General features: G+C 63.9%; 6 protein-coding genes across 6 annotated transcripts; 3 read left to right on the top strand and 3 right to left on the bottom strand.

The window, feature by feature from the left end:
* Window positions 1-8: 8 nt before the first annotated feature.
* On the bottom strand, window positions 9-1,993 carry rad22 (DNA repair and recombination protein rad22; the record flags this gene model as incomplete). The annotated part of the gene is made up of 8 exons (XM_062771539.1): window positions 9-135; window positions 188-679; window positions 729-1,051; window positions 1,088-1,210; window positions 1,248-1,388; window positions 1,434-1,507; window positions 1,548-1,567; window positions 1,611-1,993. The coding sequence occupies 8 exons, from the start codon at window positions 1,991-1,993 to the stop codon at window positions 9-11; spliced, it is 1,683 nt and encodes a 560-aa protein (XP_062627523.1).
* Window positions 1,994-2,278: 285 nt separating this feature from the next.
* On the top strand, window positions 2,279-3,957 carry POLD2 (DNA polymerase delta small subunit; the record flags this gene model as incomplete). Its single annotated transcript, XM_062771538.1, has 5 exons — window positions 2,279-2,537; window positions 2,580-3,005; window positions 3,043-3,269; window positions 3,307-3,548; window positions 3,582-3,957. The coding sequence occupies exons 1-5, from the start codon at window positions 2,327-2,329 to the stop codon at window positions 3,955-3,957; spliced, it is 1,482 nt and encodes a 493-aa protein (XP_062627522.1). The 5' UTR covers window positions 2,279-2,326.
* A 10-nt stretch (window positions 3,958-3,967) lies between these two features.
* LOC62_03G005011 (uncharacterized protein) lies at window positions 3,968-5,502 on the bottom strand. Its single transcript, XM_062771537.1, has 2 exons — window positions 5,327-5,502; window positions 3,968-5,290 (listed from the first exon to the last, which is right to left on the bottom strand). Exons 1-2 carry the CDS (start codon window positions 5,483-5,485, stop codon window positions 4,013-4,015), a joined length of 1,437 nt encoding a protein of 478 aa, XP_062627521.1. The 5' UTR covers window positions 5,486-5,502; the 3' UTR covers window positions 3,968-4,012.
* Window positions 5,503-5,727: 225 nt separating this feature from the next.
* On the top strand, window positions 5,728-6,866 carry LOC62_03G005010 (uncharacterized protein; the record flags this gene model as incomplete). Its single annotated transcript, XM_062771536.1, has 4 exons — window positions 5,728-6,001; window positions 6,041-6,207; window positions 6,270-6,380; window positions 6,429-6,866. The coding sequence occupies 4 exons, from the start codon at window positions 5,728-5,730 to the stop codon at window positions 6,864-6,866; spliced, it is 990 nt and encodes a 329-aa protein (XP_062627520.1).
* A 114-nt stretch (window positions 6,867-6,980) lies between these two features.
* On the bottom strand, window positions 6,981-9,690 carry Uvrag (UV radiation resistance associated protein). The gene is made up of 7 exons (XM_062771535.1): window positions 9,592-9,690; window positions 8,506-9,554; window positions 8,283-8,470; window positions 8,118-8,247; window positions 7,706-8,080; window positions 7,593-7,671; window positions 6,981-7,552 (listed from the first exon to the last, which is right to left on the bottom strand). The coding sequence occupies exons 1-7, from the start codon at window positions 9,646-9,648 to the stop codon at window positions 7,052-7,054; spliced, it is 2,379 nt and encodes a 792-aa protein (XP_062627519.1). The 5' UTR covers window positions 9,649-9,690; the 3' UTR covers window positions 6,981-7,051.
* A 237-nt stretch (window positions 9,691-9,927) lies between these two features.
* Window positions 9,928-11,791, top strand: LOC62_03G005008 (uncharacterized protein). Its single transcript, XM_062771534.1, has 5 exons — window positions 9,928-10,134; window positions 10,173-10,205; window positions 10,324-10,575; window positions 10,614-11,674; window positions 11,716-11,791. The coding sequence occupies exons 1-4, from the start codon at window positions 10,098-10,100 to the stop codon at window positions 11,579-11,581; spliced, it is 1,290 nt and encodes a 429-aa protein (XP_062627518.1). The 5' UTR covers window positions 9,928-10,097; the 3' UTR covers window positions 11,582-11,674; window positions 11,716-11,791.
* Window positions 11,792-11,801: the final 10 nt, after the last annotated feature.

The raw sequence follows: 11,801 nt of genomic DNA, 5'->3' as shown, positions 1-11,801 counted from the left end.
GACAGCCACTACATGAAGCGTGAACGCTTACTCTGCCAGTCACTGCCGGGGTCGCCCGGAGACACAAGCAGCTCGCTCAGCGCAGACCGAGGTCCGCCAGGCCGAGCACGGTCCAGCTTGGTTGGCGACTCGCTCCTGTGGTCCGTGTGTCAGTTTTTACAGTGCGAACGCATGGACAACGACTCACCCATCCCGCTTGACGCCGCGAGCACTGGCAAAGGCGCCATAGCGTCCCGGCGTGTCCGTGTTCTCAATTTCCAGGTTCTGACCATGAGTTCGAAGGTTGACTGAGGCCCTGGTTGCCACGCCGTCTACGCCACCCGATGGAATACGAGGAGGAGCTGCTTCAGCTGATGCGCCGGATGAACCACGAGGAGCAACCTCTGCCGTTGAACCGTTTGCCGCTGCCGCGATGATGGCGGCGCGCCTTGCGGACGCCGCCGCGGCAGACTTCTCTTTGCCGTCCGCACCATTGCTCGGGAAGGCAAATGCGCCAGCAACCTTGCGCTCCGTTCCATTGGCTTCGCTCCTGGGGCGTAGAACCGATGTTGACGATGACGCTGAGGTGGGTACGACTGGTGGCGCAGGGAAGTCGGGCCGGTGACGGTGTTGATAGGCAGGGGCGTTGTTAGCTTGCGGCGGTGGTGGCACGGTGTTCTCGTTCGTGACAGGCGTAGTGCTGATTCTGTCAGTTGTCCAGCAAGATACTATCATCACGACACACTCACACCTCAGTCTCCATCGCTTCTGGCCGGTCGAACTCGTCAAAGAACGAGTCTCCCTCCATGAACGCAAACTCTCCCTCGATGCCGTCCATGATGCTGCTGCTGTCGCCCGAATCATCGAGAGAACGCAGTGGCGTGTCCGCCCTGGGGATGGGAGATTCGCCTCGTTCTGTTGCGGGCCGGTGGATAGCTGGTGCGGGGACGGGGGCAAGTACAGGGACCTTGGCATTGCCGTTGACGTGTGAGGGGACTGCAGACGCTGGACGCGGTGCACCTTGAGGCGTGAACTCTGGTCGGCGTTCGAGCTCTTCGGGGTTGAACTTGGCCTAGGGTGTCAGGAGCGCAACACACTTCCTACGCACAGGTGGAACCTTCATCTTCTTCACAGCAGCGGCATAGTCCTTGTCGTAAAGACAGTTTCCCATAACATTGCCAAAGTGCTTCAGAGCACGCTTCAGGCCGTCGGTGACCGCTTCCTTCTGTGCCTGCACAGGTCAGATCACATTCATTTTCTTGACCTACCTTCTCCAACGCCGCCGATCTTCCTCGTAAGTTCTCAGCAGTACCATAGCCGACATCCTCGTGGAAGCATCCGTCTTGAAGCGTCACGCGGATGATGGCAGTGATACCGAGAGTGACGCGGTTCTGGTCCGTGACGTCCATCTGTTTCGAGTCAGATGTGTGGAACAGCGACAGAAGTGGACTCACATAGTCTGTCTTCAGAGAGATGATGGTTGAAGACCACCCGTTAAATCCAAACACATCGTTGGCCAAGTTGATAGCTGCATTGTTAGCTCGTCTTCTACCTTGGCGTGAGCTCACCCTTCCACCCTTCGAGATAGCTGCGCAATCAGCAATGAACTCGGACGACCGTGGTCCACTCACCTAAGCTTGGGTCCTCCACCCATACCAGGACGTTGAGAGACGTACTCTGGTCCGAGCTTCTTCGCCAGTCGCGCTTGCATCATAGCGATACGCTCCTCGGACCAGGGGGTGAACCTTCCCTGGGTGGGCTGTCCACCAAACCCGCCTTGTGTGCCCCCCCACTGGCTTCCTCCCCATGCAGAGGGAGCGCCGTGGTGCGCACCCCACTGGCTACCGTCATTGGCACCCATGACACTGGAAGCGGTGTATCCGGCAGAAGAGAAGCCTCCCTGTGCGCCCCCGGGGGTTCGAGGTGTCTGTAGCGGCATCATGTTTGGCGGCGGCATTGATGCTAACGATTCGTTGGGGTTCATTTGTGAGAGGAGGTACGCCGAGAGGGTCATGCGACGAGAGAGAGAGTGGTAGTCGTGTGATGGCCAGAGATGAAGTATGATGCCAAGTGACGAGGCGAAGGGAAGAGGGGGAAGAGAGAGTTGAAAGGAAGATGGGAGGGAAGACGACACACGCCCACTGACGGTTGATTGTTGTTGTGTGGAGGTTACCTCACCCAAAAGCCAGTCGCGTTCGCCTTTACGTAATAAATCTCGTCAACCAGACGCGTTCAGTTGGACAGTCATTTCGGCGCGTCTCCAAGTTGCTTTGTGTCTTCCAGTCATCATCTTGCATCGCAAACTCCTACATCACGAGCGACTTCAGCTCGGATCCAGCATAGAATCATGGCCTCGGAAATATCCTTTGAGCCAGGCCAGCCGCTGCGGCGCGCGATCGCGCCGTACTCGTCGCTGCCAGAGCTCTCAGCACCGTTCCTCATCGACAGTGGACAACGGTCGTACAAGCACCAATACGCCAACATCTACTTTGTGCGGCTAATCGAGCTGCGCCCAGTAGTGGAGGAGAGGGCAGCTCAACGCTGGAAGAACGTTCGAGGTGGGTAGCTGCGCTGTCGCTGGCACAAGCTAACACGTCCAGGCCGACCACCCCTCCTCCCCCGTGTCCTCAACCTGCAACGCGGGCAGCTGTGCTACATCGTCGGCACGATCTACATGGACATGAAGCTCAAGCCGTCTGTCCTCGAGGACATGTCTGGCCCCGCCGGCATCGCGCCCCCACCAGAACGGCCAAAGTTCTTCTCGTCACAGGACAGCGTGCACCTCGAGGACGAGTCTGGGCGCGTGCGCCTCGTCGGTGACGTGATTCGCAAGGAGCGGATGCGGGCCGACGGCGGTATCGTGACGGGTTGCATCATGGCCGCGCTGGGCCTCGAGACCGGCAACGGTGACTTTGAGGTCGTCGACCTGTGCTTCGCTGGCCTGCCGGACCTGTATCGCCCAGAGACCAACGGCGATGTCAAGGGCAAGGCCAAGGCTTCTGACGCGATGGACGTGGATGAGGATTGTAAGTGACTCGTGCCAGCTGTGACTAACCACAGCAGCACATGGCACGAATGGCACGGCAAAGGAGAAGACCTGGGTCGCGTGTGTCTCTGGACTGTCGATTGGCGCCGAGAGCACAGTTCCAGACTTGAAAGCGCAGCTGTTGGTGGAATGGCTGATGGGCGAGGATGGTGGTCCCCAGGACCAGTTAGAAGGAGCAAGAGTTGCGCGGGTCGTCTTTGCTGGCAACTCGCTCGCCGCACCAGTCAAGGAGGACCGGAAACCAGTGGGTTTAGCTACCCCTGCAAACGCTGACCCGCCAGAAACCCCGGTTCAGCCACACGGCCGACCCGGCAGCGGCGGCGCATCCGTCCAAGACGCTGTCGATCCTAATCTCCGACCTGTTGTCCAGCTCGCTGCCCGTCAACCTCGTACCCGGCCCAACAGACCCCGCAGGCGCACTGCTCCCACAGCAGGCTCTGCCAAAGGTCATGTTTGGCGGCAAGAAGGCCGAGGGCCTCGAGTGCAATACGAACCCAGGCTGGTTCCAGGCCGGCGACAGGAGGTGAGGGTGTGTATGAATCGCTGCTGACGCCAGTTTCTTGGTGACGGGTGGACAAAACATCAACGACCTGTTCAAGTACCTCCCTGGCCAGTCGCGATTGCGCATGGCCCGCCGCACCCTCGAGTTGAGACATGTTGCGCCGACGGCACCCGACACGTTGTGGATCTACCCTTTCCCCGACACGGACCCGTTCATCCTGCGGCACCGGCCCGACGTGTACGTGCTTGGCAACCAGCCCGAGTTTGAGACGGCGCTCGTGGGAGGTTCTGCAGCCCCGACAAGGATCATCCTGCTGCCGTCGTTCGCCGAGACGGGCACTGTGGCGCTTGTCTGCCTCGAGACGCTCGAGGTGAAGACGATCGCGTTCGAGGTGCCCTCGTGGGCAGGAGACGTCAAAGCGGCAGCATAGCTGCATCTAGTCGCGTCTAGCTCTATGTAGATATGTAGAGTATTGTCTAGCGTGCTTACGCCGGCACCTTGGTCTCGAACAAGGTCATGCCGCGCTCGCCATGCAGATATCCCATGGTGACCTCGTGGATGGCGTGCTGGCCATAATGCACCGTCCAGCCCATTTTACCACCTCGCTGCCTCCATCCCGTCGGCACGTCCTTTGCGCCGCCGCGCGGCGGCGGCACCTTGGCCTGGACCAACCCGTGCTCGACCTCGCCGGCGCCGTCGAACGAGAGCACGAATGCGCGGCGCTCCGTCACGCCCCACAGGCGCCCGCCCTCCCCGTGCAGCTCGTAGACTGGGCTTCCCCGTCCGCCAGGCGAGAAGAGGCTCCAACCGTCGTCGGGGCGGCGTACATCCCACACGCTCACCTGGCCGTGCTGCGCCGAGCCGGCGGCGACCGATGACTCGCCGACAAAGGCGGCCGAGTACAGCGCGGCATCCGACCACGGGTCGCGCAGCTCGAGCACTGCGCTGGCGCTCGGCGCGCGCAGGTCGTACATCCTTGCTGCGCCGTCATGCCACGCCGCGAGGAGGAGGCTCGGCTTGCGGGGGTCCGCGACGAGGCCGTACGGCGCCGAGTGGCCCACTTTCGCACCGTGCAGCTCCCGTATGGGCTGAAGGTTGCGGTCGCAGACGCGGATCGCACCGGATACGCCCACCAACGCGTGCTCGTCCGTCACGAGCGCCGACCACGGCCGCACGCCGCGCCCAAGGGCGAGCGTCGCGGGCGGTACCCAGGGCGAGTTGGCGGCGTACAGGCGAGCCTCGTCGCCGAACCCGGCGAGCAGGGTGTACTCCTTGCCGGCGAGGACGTGGATGTTTGCGGCCTTCGGCACGGCGTAGTGCGCGGTCGACTTGAGCCCCGCACCAAGTTGCACGCGCTGCAGCGTGCCGTCGAACTGCGCGACCGCGACGCTGCCCCCGGGGAGCTGGTGCAGGCCGACAATGTCGGCCTTGGACCCGGCGTACTTGGACACGAAGGGGATCTCTTTCGGCGGGCCGACCACGCGCGGCGCGTACTCCCCGCCAGAGTGCAGCGTGTGGACGACGAGCTTGGTGCCCACGCCGAGGAGGACGCGGTCGGACGACACACTAAGGGCGGGGATGACGCGCTGGCTCCATTGTGGGCCCAGCTGCGCGGCGTGCAGGCTGTGGGCTGCGAGTGAACGCGATATCCGGCCGTTGTGCGCGAAAAGCCGGGGCTTGGGCCACGCGGCCGAGGGGGGAGATAGCGTGTCGTGCGAGAACGTGTGGTGCGTCAGATGTAACGGAATGCCGAGGGCCAAGACCTGGGGGTGTTAGGTGGGGACGAGAAGGTTGCTTACGCGACGGTTGAGGATGGGCGACACTTGCCGCAGCCGCACGAGGTCGGTGTCGGAGAGCAGCTCAAACACGTGCGAGAGCGCGTCGTCGGGCAGACACTCGAGCGTCGCGAGCGGGTCTGCGGCGCGCGGTGTGGGTGAACCCCGCGGAGCGTCGCCCATTGTGGTGTGGGTTTGTGTAGAGGTGAGATGGATGATGACAGTCTATCGAGATTGTGGTTTTCGACTTTCGACGACTGGACTGGGTGGCCAGGGTGGCAAAGTGGCGGCAACGAGTGCGTTGCCCCGCATTTGTCAACAGACGCAACTGAGACATGAGACAGAGGGTGCCATGACATGGGCAGAGACGGACCAGACACGAGTTGACCACTCGCTCTGACTCACGCACCCACTCCCATCCCATCATGCCCGACGCCTACGACACCATCTTCCCGCGGAACTACTGGGGCCGGAGCGCGATCAAAGTCTTCAACGGGGATGGCACCCACCTCGCGTCGGTCCCGACGCGCTTCCTGGCCGCCTCCAAGTCCAACACCTGGGCATGGGTGACCGAGGCCGTGGAGCGGATCTGCGGTATCGAGTTTGACTGTGCGCCGGGGTACGTCGACGACAAGACGCGCGCAGAGGTCGAGTTGGGCACGCCGCCGTACGAGGGGAGCTTTACGCTTGCTTGGACGAGTGAGTGGCCCGCTGGGCGGGACGTTGACACTCGGCTAGCTGGCACCACCCCGCCCACCACCGCGTTCCTCCCCCTCCCGCCACACACGGCGTACCTCGCCATGGTGGCCGCGCAGCGCCGCTTCGTCGCGCCTGGTCCCGGCTCGCCAGGCAGCGAGAGCGGGCGGAGCGACGAGAGCGGGGTGAGCGGCGAGACGAGCTACTCTGTAAGTTTACCTCTGGACCCGCCGCCGAGTGAGCGACGTACTGTACCGATCTCACTCCCCAGGCCCATTTCTACTCGTCCACTGTCGCAGCGAACGCGGGTGGCAAGTGCCTGATCACGGGCGGGGACGAGAACCTGCACGCCACGCCGCTCGTGCCGCAGGCTCTTGGGGAGGTACATATGTTGACGCGGCCGCACGCAGACTCCGCTGACGAGGATTAGGACCGCCTGGGTCATATTGCGGGAGAGGACTCGCTGTCGGAGTATCATCCCAGCCTGGGCATCTCGCTCGACTGCAGCCTGAGCCAGTACTACCTCAGCTTGAGGCTCGCCTTCCTCCCGCTCCGAAAGGCTGCGCTGTTCTCCGACAACGGCGCCGCCGCGGCCGCCCAGGCAAGCAGCACAACCGAGGCGTGGGTCGTGCACTTCTTCATCCCGCCCGGCGAACCGGAAGACCCCGGCTCTATCGCTGCCGCCATTTACGCCGCGTACGCTTCCTGCCACGGCCAGGTTATCACAATCAGAGGAAAGGAGTCGCTGCGGCCTTCTTGGCGCTTCGCGTCCTACCACTACACGCAATGCCTGCGCATGCGCTTCGGTGGGACGTTACCAAACCGCGCCACAGTGCCGCAGAAGCGTCAGTCAGAGGGGACACCATGACCAGGGCCGACGGGCAGTTGAGGGAGGGTTGGGAGACCGAGGCTAAGCAGAGGTGGAGACTGTCAGACTGAGGGCCCGCCGCGACGCTTCAGATGATACCAACACACTTGTATGCACGTACATATATTGTACAAGAGTGGCCATGGCCACGGGCCCTAGGGAATTATTCTAACAGTTCTAGTACCTCACTTCTCCACTGCGTACCCTTCCACCTCGGTGGCCCCAGAGTTGACCGTCTCGTCGTCGCTCTCTTCGTCATCGCCCACTGTGACCTGGCGCAGGGTGCTCGATGCGACCGGCTGCGTAGAAGCCCACTCACGCACCGGCGATGACCTGCCGGACGCGGCCTCGGATGCGGGGAAGTCTGAACCCGACTCGTCGGTCGGCCCGACCGACGCGATGGACGCGCCGGTCAGCGACGTGGACTGGTGCGAAGGCGTGAACGGCGGCGGGAGGGACGTGACCGACGTCGACCGCAGCGTGGACCCGCGCCGGCCAAAAGACGGTGTGAAGGAAGTCGACGCCTGCCGCGACGAGTTGCGCGACGCCGCGCCGCTCGCCCAACCTGGCCCGCCGACGGGCCCAGGCGGTGGCATGTCGGGCGACGAGAGGGTCAGCAGCAGGCTCTTGAGGTTGGGGAGTGTGTGGCGCAGGTCCAGCATTCGGACGTCGGCCTCGTGCATGAGCTGGGCGTTAGCGGGTGAACAATGGGCTTCTTACACCCACCAATTCAATATCCTTGTTGAGCAGGAACACGGCATACTCGTAGCGATACCTCTCCACGCCTTTGCCATAGAGAGGGAACCTGGGGTGAGCGTGGTTGTTGGTTGGCAACTTACGACCTGGGACCCTGCATAATGCTCACGACGTCCCGCACGTGGCTCCGGGTGCCAGCATACGTGACGGGGTAGGCAAGTGCCGCAGCCGTGCCGCCAAGCAGCGAGATGATGTGGACAATGAGCGCGGCGTAACCCAGCGCGGCAGACGTGGTCCTCTCGTCGACCTTGGGACACCCCTCGGGCGTCTGCGACGGCGCGAGAGTCAGTGGCGGCGCGGGGTCCTTCGGCCCAGTGGGTATTGGCAGCGGGACACCGAGTACGGCGTAAAGCAGGTCTGGTGGGGATATCGGCGTGATGGGGAAGAGCGAGTCGAGGATTTGGGCGTGGAATGCCCGCAGCTTGTATATCGACGGCAGAATGCGCGAGCGCTGGTCCCTGGTGGGTTAGTCACCAACCACGCTCGAGAACCCACTCGACATCGGTGATGGAGCTGGCGAGCTCCATGGCCCGCGACTTGTCGACCGCCTCGCGCTCGGCGGCAGCGGTCAGCAGCGCGCGCCTTGCATCGAGTCGGCCGCAGTGGAGCGTGATGCGCGCCTTGGCTGGGGGTTAGATGACTTCACGCAGGCTAACCCACTCTCTTCAATTGTGCGCTCGACGTCCGCGACGCGGTCCTTCACCCAGCGCACACGCAGCGCACGCTCACTGACCTCACGGCGCACCGCCGAGCGGTCGGTGTCAGCGGCGATAAGGCTGTCAATCTGCCGTTGTAAATCGTCCACACTGCGCTGAGTGTCCGCAATGACGGATTGGATGTTGACGAGCCTAGCGTCAGCTGACCGGGAGATCCTCGAGCTCACTGATGAATCCCTCCAACGTTCGCACCCTTCTTCATCCTAGTCTCTCTGATACTCCTCTCGAGCACGCTCTTCTCCGCGTCGTGTGGGGGGCCGGGCTTCACATCGCTGCCGGGGGGAGGGAGGTAGAACACGAACTTTGGGTGCGTGGCAAATGTCCACTGGATCGTATTAGGCGGCAGCTTGGTCCCAGCAGGGACCACCGCGAGCTGGGTAAAGTCGACAACACCACCGACACCGGGAAGCCGGCGCCACTTGCCGTTCTCCTCGACCCAAACCTGCACCTCGACGACAGACGAAGCAGTCTCAGGCACTGTGAGCCACGGCGCCATGTCCCCAGGCTCAATGTTCGCCCAGCGGGGATGCGTCGACGGCTTGTGTATCGAGCTGAAGAAGAAGGGCACTTTCGGCGGTGGCCCCGACGGCTGGAGCGGGGGCGGCCGGCGCAGGCCCATCTCTGAGCTCGCGCGCCCGGCCTGCGCGAGCGTCGACCGCCGAATTGGCTGCGGGCGGCTCCGGCCCCCCGCTGACCCGTTGAGCTGCGATCTCCGTATTGTGGGTGAAGCTGTCGGCGAGGTCGTAGCCGACGCTGTTGGCGAGCCAGAGCCCGCAAGCGTCGTCTTGATCTGCGGCCGGGGCGGGAGGGATATTGTCCTCGTCCTGGTGGTGTGCGGGGATCCCGGCGAGCCAGGTCTTGTCGTCTTGCTTGTGGCGGGCGAGACAGGTGGCTCGGGCGACGCGGTCGGCGTAATGACCACCGCGTCGGGCAGTAACAGCGCGACAAAGCACCGCGCGAGGGGGCGCGCGCCGACGAGCTCAACGCTCGCCTCGAGCGCGGTCGGCAGCGCAGGCGTCGGACTGGGGTGGTACCCCTCTCCTGCGAGGGTCGGCGCGCGCGCCCGTCCCGAGATGGGCACGTCGAGCCCCGCGTGGCTCGTTCGCCGCGTCCGCGGAGAGCCGCCCAGCCCGGCAAAGTACCCGCCTCCGCCGCCGGCCTCGGCCTCGATCGTCAGCTCGTGGATGCCTAGCCCGGACAGCTGGCGTATCCGCGGCTTGCCGTCAGCTCGTTCGTCCTCGCGCTCAACGTACCTCCCAAGCCGCGGGCTCGGCGGGAAGGGGAGGGGAAGATTTCTCTTCCTCCTCCATGTCGTCGGGTGGTTGTGCTATGAGTTAACGGTGCAGAATGGGTGTTGGCGTCAATACAGTTGCTCGGCTGGGTCGACATCGTCACAGCGTCATTCGAGCGAGCGAGGGCGGCGAGGCCACGTGGCACACGCGGCTTCCACGTGACGTCACGTGCCTGACCCCTCCCCCCACCCCACATGCCATGCGTCATGCTCGGCCTGCGCGCGCCAAGCAGCAGCAGCACCGAGCGTAAGCAGCGCTGCTGCAGTGCCCCATGTTGTTTCCAGAACTTGCCGTGGACACAAACGCGTATTCCATCACTTCGGGCTGCACACATCGACAACATTGGCAGAGAGCAACACTGTCTCTCGGCGACGGAGATACGCTAGCTTGGCTACTGTGACCACTGCACCGCAGTCCACTCCCTAGCTCAACGCCACACCGAGACCGAGGCTTGGTCAGCGCCGCCGATGAGCGCCCACCCTGCCCATAGGGGCATGCCGATTCGTAAGTGCGCCGTTCGGCGGGGCGAGCTGACAGCACAGTATCAGGCCCGCCGCCGGTCGTCGAGTCGCCGAGTGAGTCCCATACGATCGCGGCGGTGTGCACACCACTGCATCACCGCTGGGTGGCACTACGCCATCGCCGAGGCCGACGCCGAACTCTGTCGGCTGAGCTGAGCTGACCCCTACCCAGCCTGCAGGCAATGCGGCCGCGACTTTAACGCCCTCTGGAGGCGCTCCACCGCCTGCGGCCACTGCGGGTACGAGTACTGCTCGTCCTGCCTGTCCGACGGGCAGGCCCTCATGCCGCGCCGAGGCAACCGTCCGCCACCAGGTCCGCTGCAGGAGCTGCGCGACGCGTTCCGTGGCGGGCCGTCCCAGGAACCGCTGACGACGGGGTACGACGTCGAGAGCGTGTGTGTGCCCTGCCTGGGGATGTTGCAAGGTGGGGTATGGCTATTGTCTTTCTGCTCACGCCACCAGTGACTGCTGCGCCGCTCGAGATCCTCCGCTCGCTCCCACTCAAGCGGCTGAAAGAGTACCTCAAAGCGTATGATATCGCCGCTATCGGCGTCAAGGAAAAGGAGGACCTAGTCCAGGCGGTTTACAAGGCTCGCCGTCCTACCATGACGCTTCCCCCAGAAAACGAAAGCTACTACCGCCGCCGCTCGGTGCCGCTGCAGGGCCAGTTGCCCGGGCGTCGGGCAGCGTCGTCGAATTACCCGAGCAATGGCAACGCGCGTCCAGCGCCGCGCCCGACGCCGCCGAGGCCAGTGCCGCAGCAGCACCAGCAGCAGCGGCCCCCTCCACCGAACTACGGCCGCCCGTCGAGCTCGATGCCAGGTGGCGGACCGTGGAGTGGAGGTGCGGGGTACGGCGCGCGGCCGCCTCCTCCGCCGGCTGGGCGTCCTGACCCCACCCGTCCGCCGCCACCGCGCGCGGCGCAGCCGGCTCCAGCATCGGCCCCGCGCCCCGCACCGCCTCCCGTGCCGTCGATTCTCTCGCTCGTCGCCCTTCCCAACTCGTACGTTGGCAGCCTGTCGATCGGGACGCTCAAGGCGATCCTGTACGAGAACCACGTGCGCGTCGACTTCAAGCAGGTGCTGGAGAAGGGCGAGCTGATCAAGCGCGTTAATGAGCTCGTGGACGAGGAGCGCAAGCGGCTCGAGAGGCAGAGAGTGGCGGAGGAGCGCGAGGCGAAGGAGGCGGCCGGGCTGGCTGCGTCGCCGCCGGCAAAGGAGGGAGTCAGTGACGAAGCCGCCGCTGGAGAAGCGCGTGACGAGGCACACGAAGGAGGATCGACAACGCCCGAGGCCGCGGCGGTTAAGGCGCCGCCGCCCACCGGCCCAGTGGCGGATATCGACCGCGGCCTGTGTGTCGTGTGCCAGGACGAGGAGGCGACGCTGGCTGTCGTCGACTGCGGACACTTGGCCATGTGTCAGCGTGAGTGAGGAGCTGTGGTGTGTGCTGATTTCAGACTGCTCGGACCTCGTCATGGCCACGAGCAAGGAGTGCCCCCTGTGCCGCACGCGCATTGTCACGCCGTGAGTAGGCCTTCTGCCGCTGCGACTAACCTCCTTCCCAGGCAGCGGCTCATCCGCATTTATCGTGTTTAGAAGCATTGCAGGTTTGTATTCCGGGTTGGGTAGCATGCATTAGATCATACAACAG

Source organism: Vanrija pseudolonga, chromosome 3 (genome assembly GCF_020906515.1).
Source record: "Vanrija pseudolonga chromosome 3, complete sequence".
In the NCBI taxonomy this organism is placed as follows: domain Eukaryota; kingdom Fungi; phylum Basidiomycota; class Tremellomycetes; order Trichosporonales; family Trichosporonaceae; genus Vanrija; species Vanrija pseudolonga.
The sequence above is the reverse complement of the archived record's forward strand: the minus strand, read 5'-3'. Positions and strand labels throughout refer to the sequence as shown.

Coding starts and splice junctions, on each gene's coding strand:
- LOC62_03G005011 (XM_062771537.1), bottom strand. CDS start 5,485: ATGGGCGACGCTCCGCGGGGTTCACCCACACCGCGCGCCGCAGACCCG. Junction 5,291..5,326: donor CGCCCATCCTCAACCGTCGC/GTAAGCAACCTT, acceptor TAACACCCCCAG/GTCTTGGCCCTCGGCATTCC.
- Uvrag (XM_062771535.1), bottom strand. CDS start 9,648: ATGGAGGAGGAAGAGAAATCTTCCCCTCCCCTTCCCGCCGAGCCCGCG. Junction 8,471..8,505: donor AACGTTGGAGGGATTCATCA/GTGAGCTCGAGG, acceptor AGCTGACGCTAG/GCTCGTCAACATCCAATCCG. Junction 8,248..8,282: donor CGAGCGCACAATTGAAGAGA/GTGGGTTAGCCT, acceptor TCTAACCCCCAG/CCAAGGCGCGCATCACGCTC.
- LOC62_03G005008 (XM_062771534.1), top strand. CDS start 10,098: ATGAGCGCCCACCCTGCCCATAGGGGCATGCCGATTC. Junction 10,206..10,323: donor GCCGGTCGTCGAGTCGCCGA/GTGAGTCCCATA, acceptor ACCCCTACCCAG/CCTGCAGGCAATGCGGCCGC. Junction 10,576..10,613: donor CTGCCTGGGGATGTTGCAAG/GTGGGGTATGGC, acceptor TCACGCCACCAG/TGACTGCTGCGCCGCTCGAG.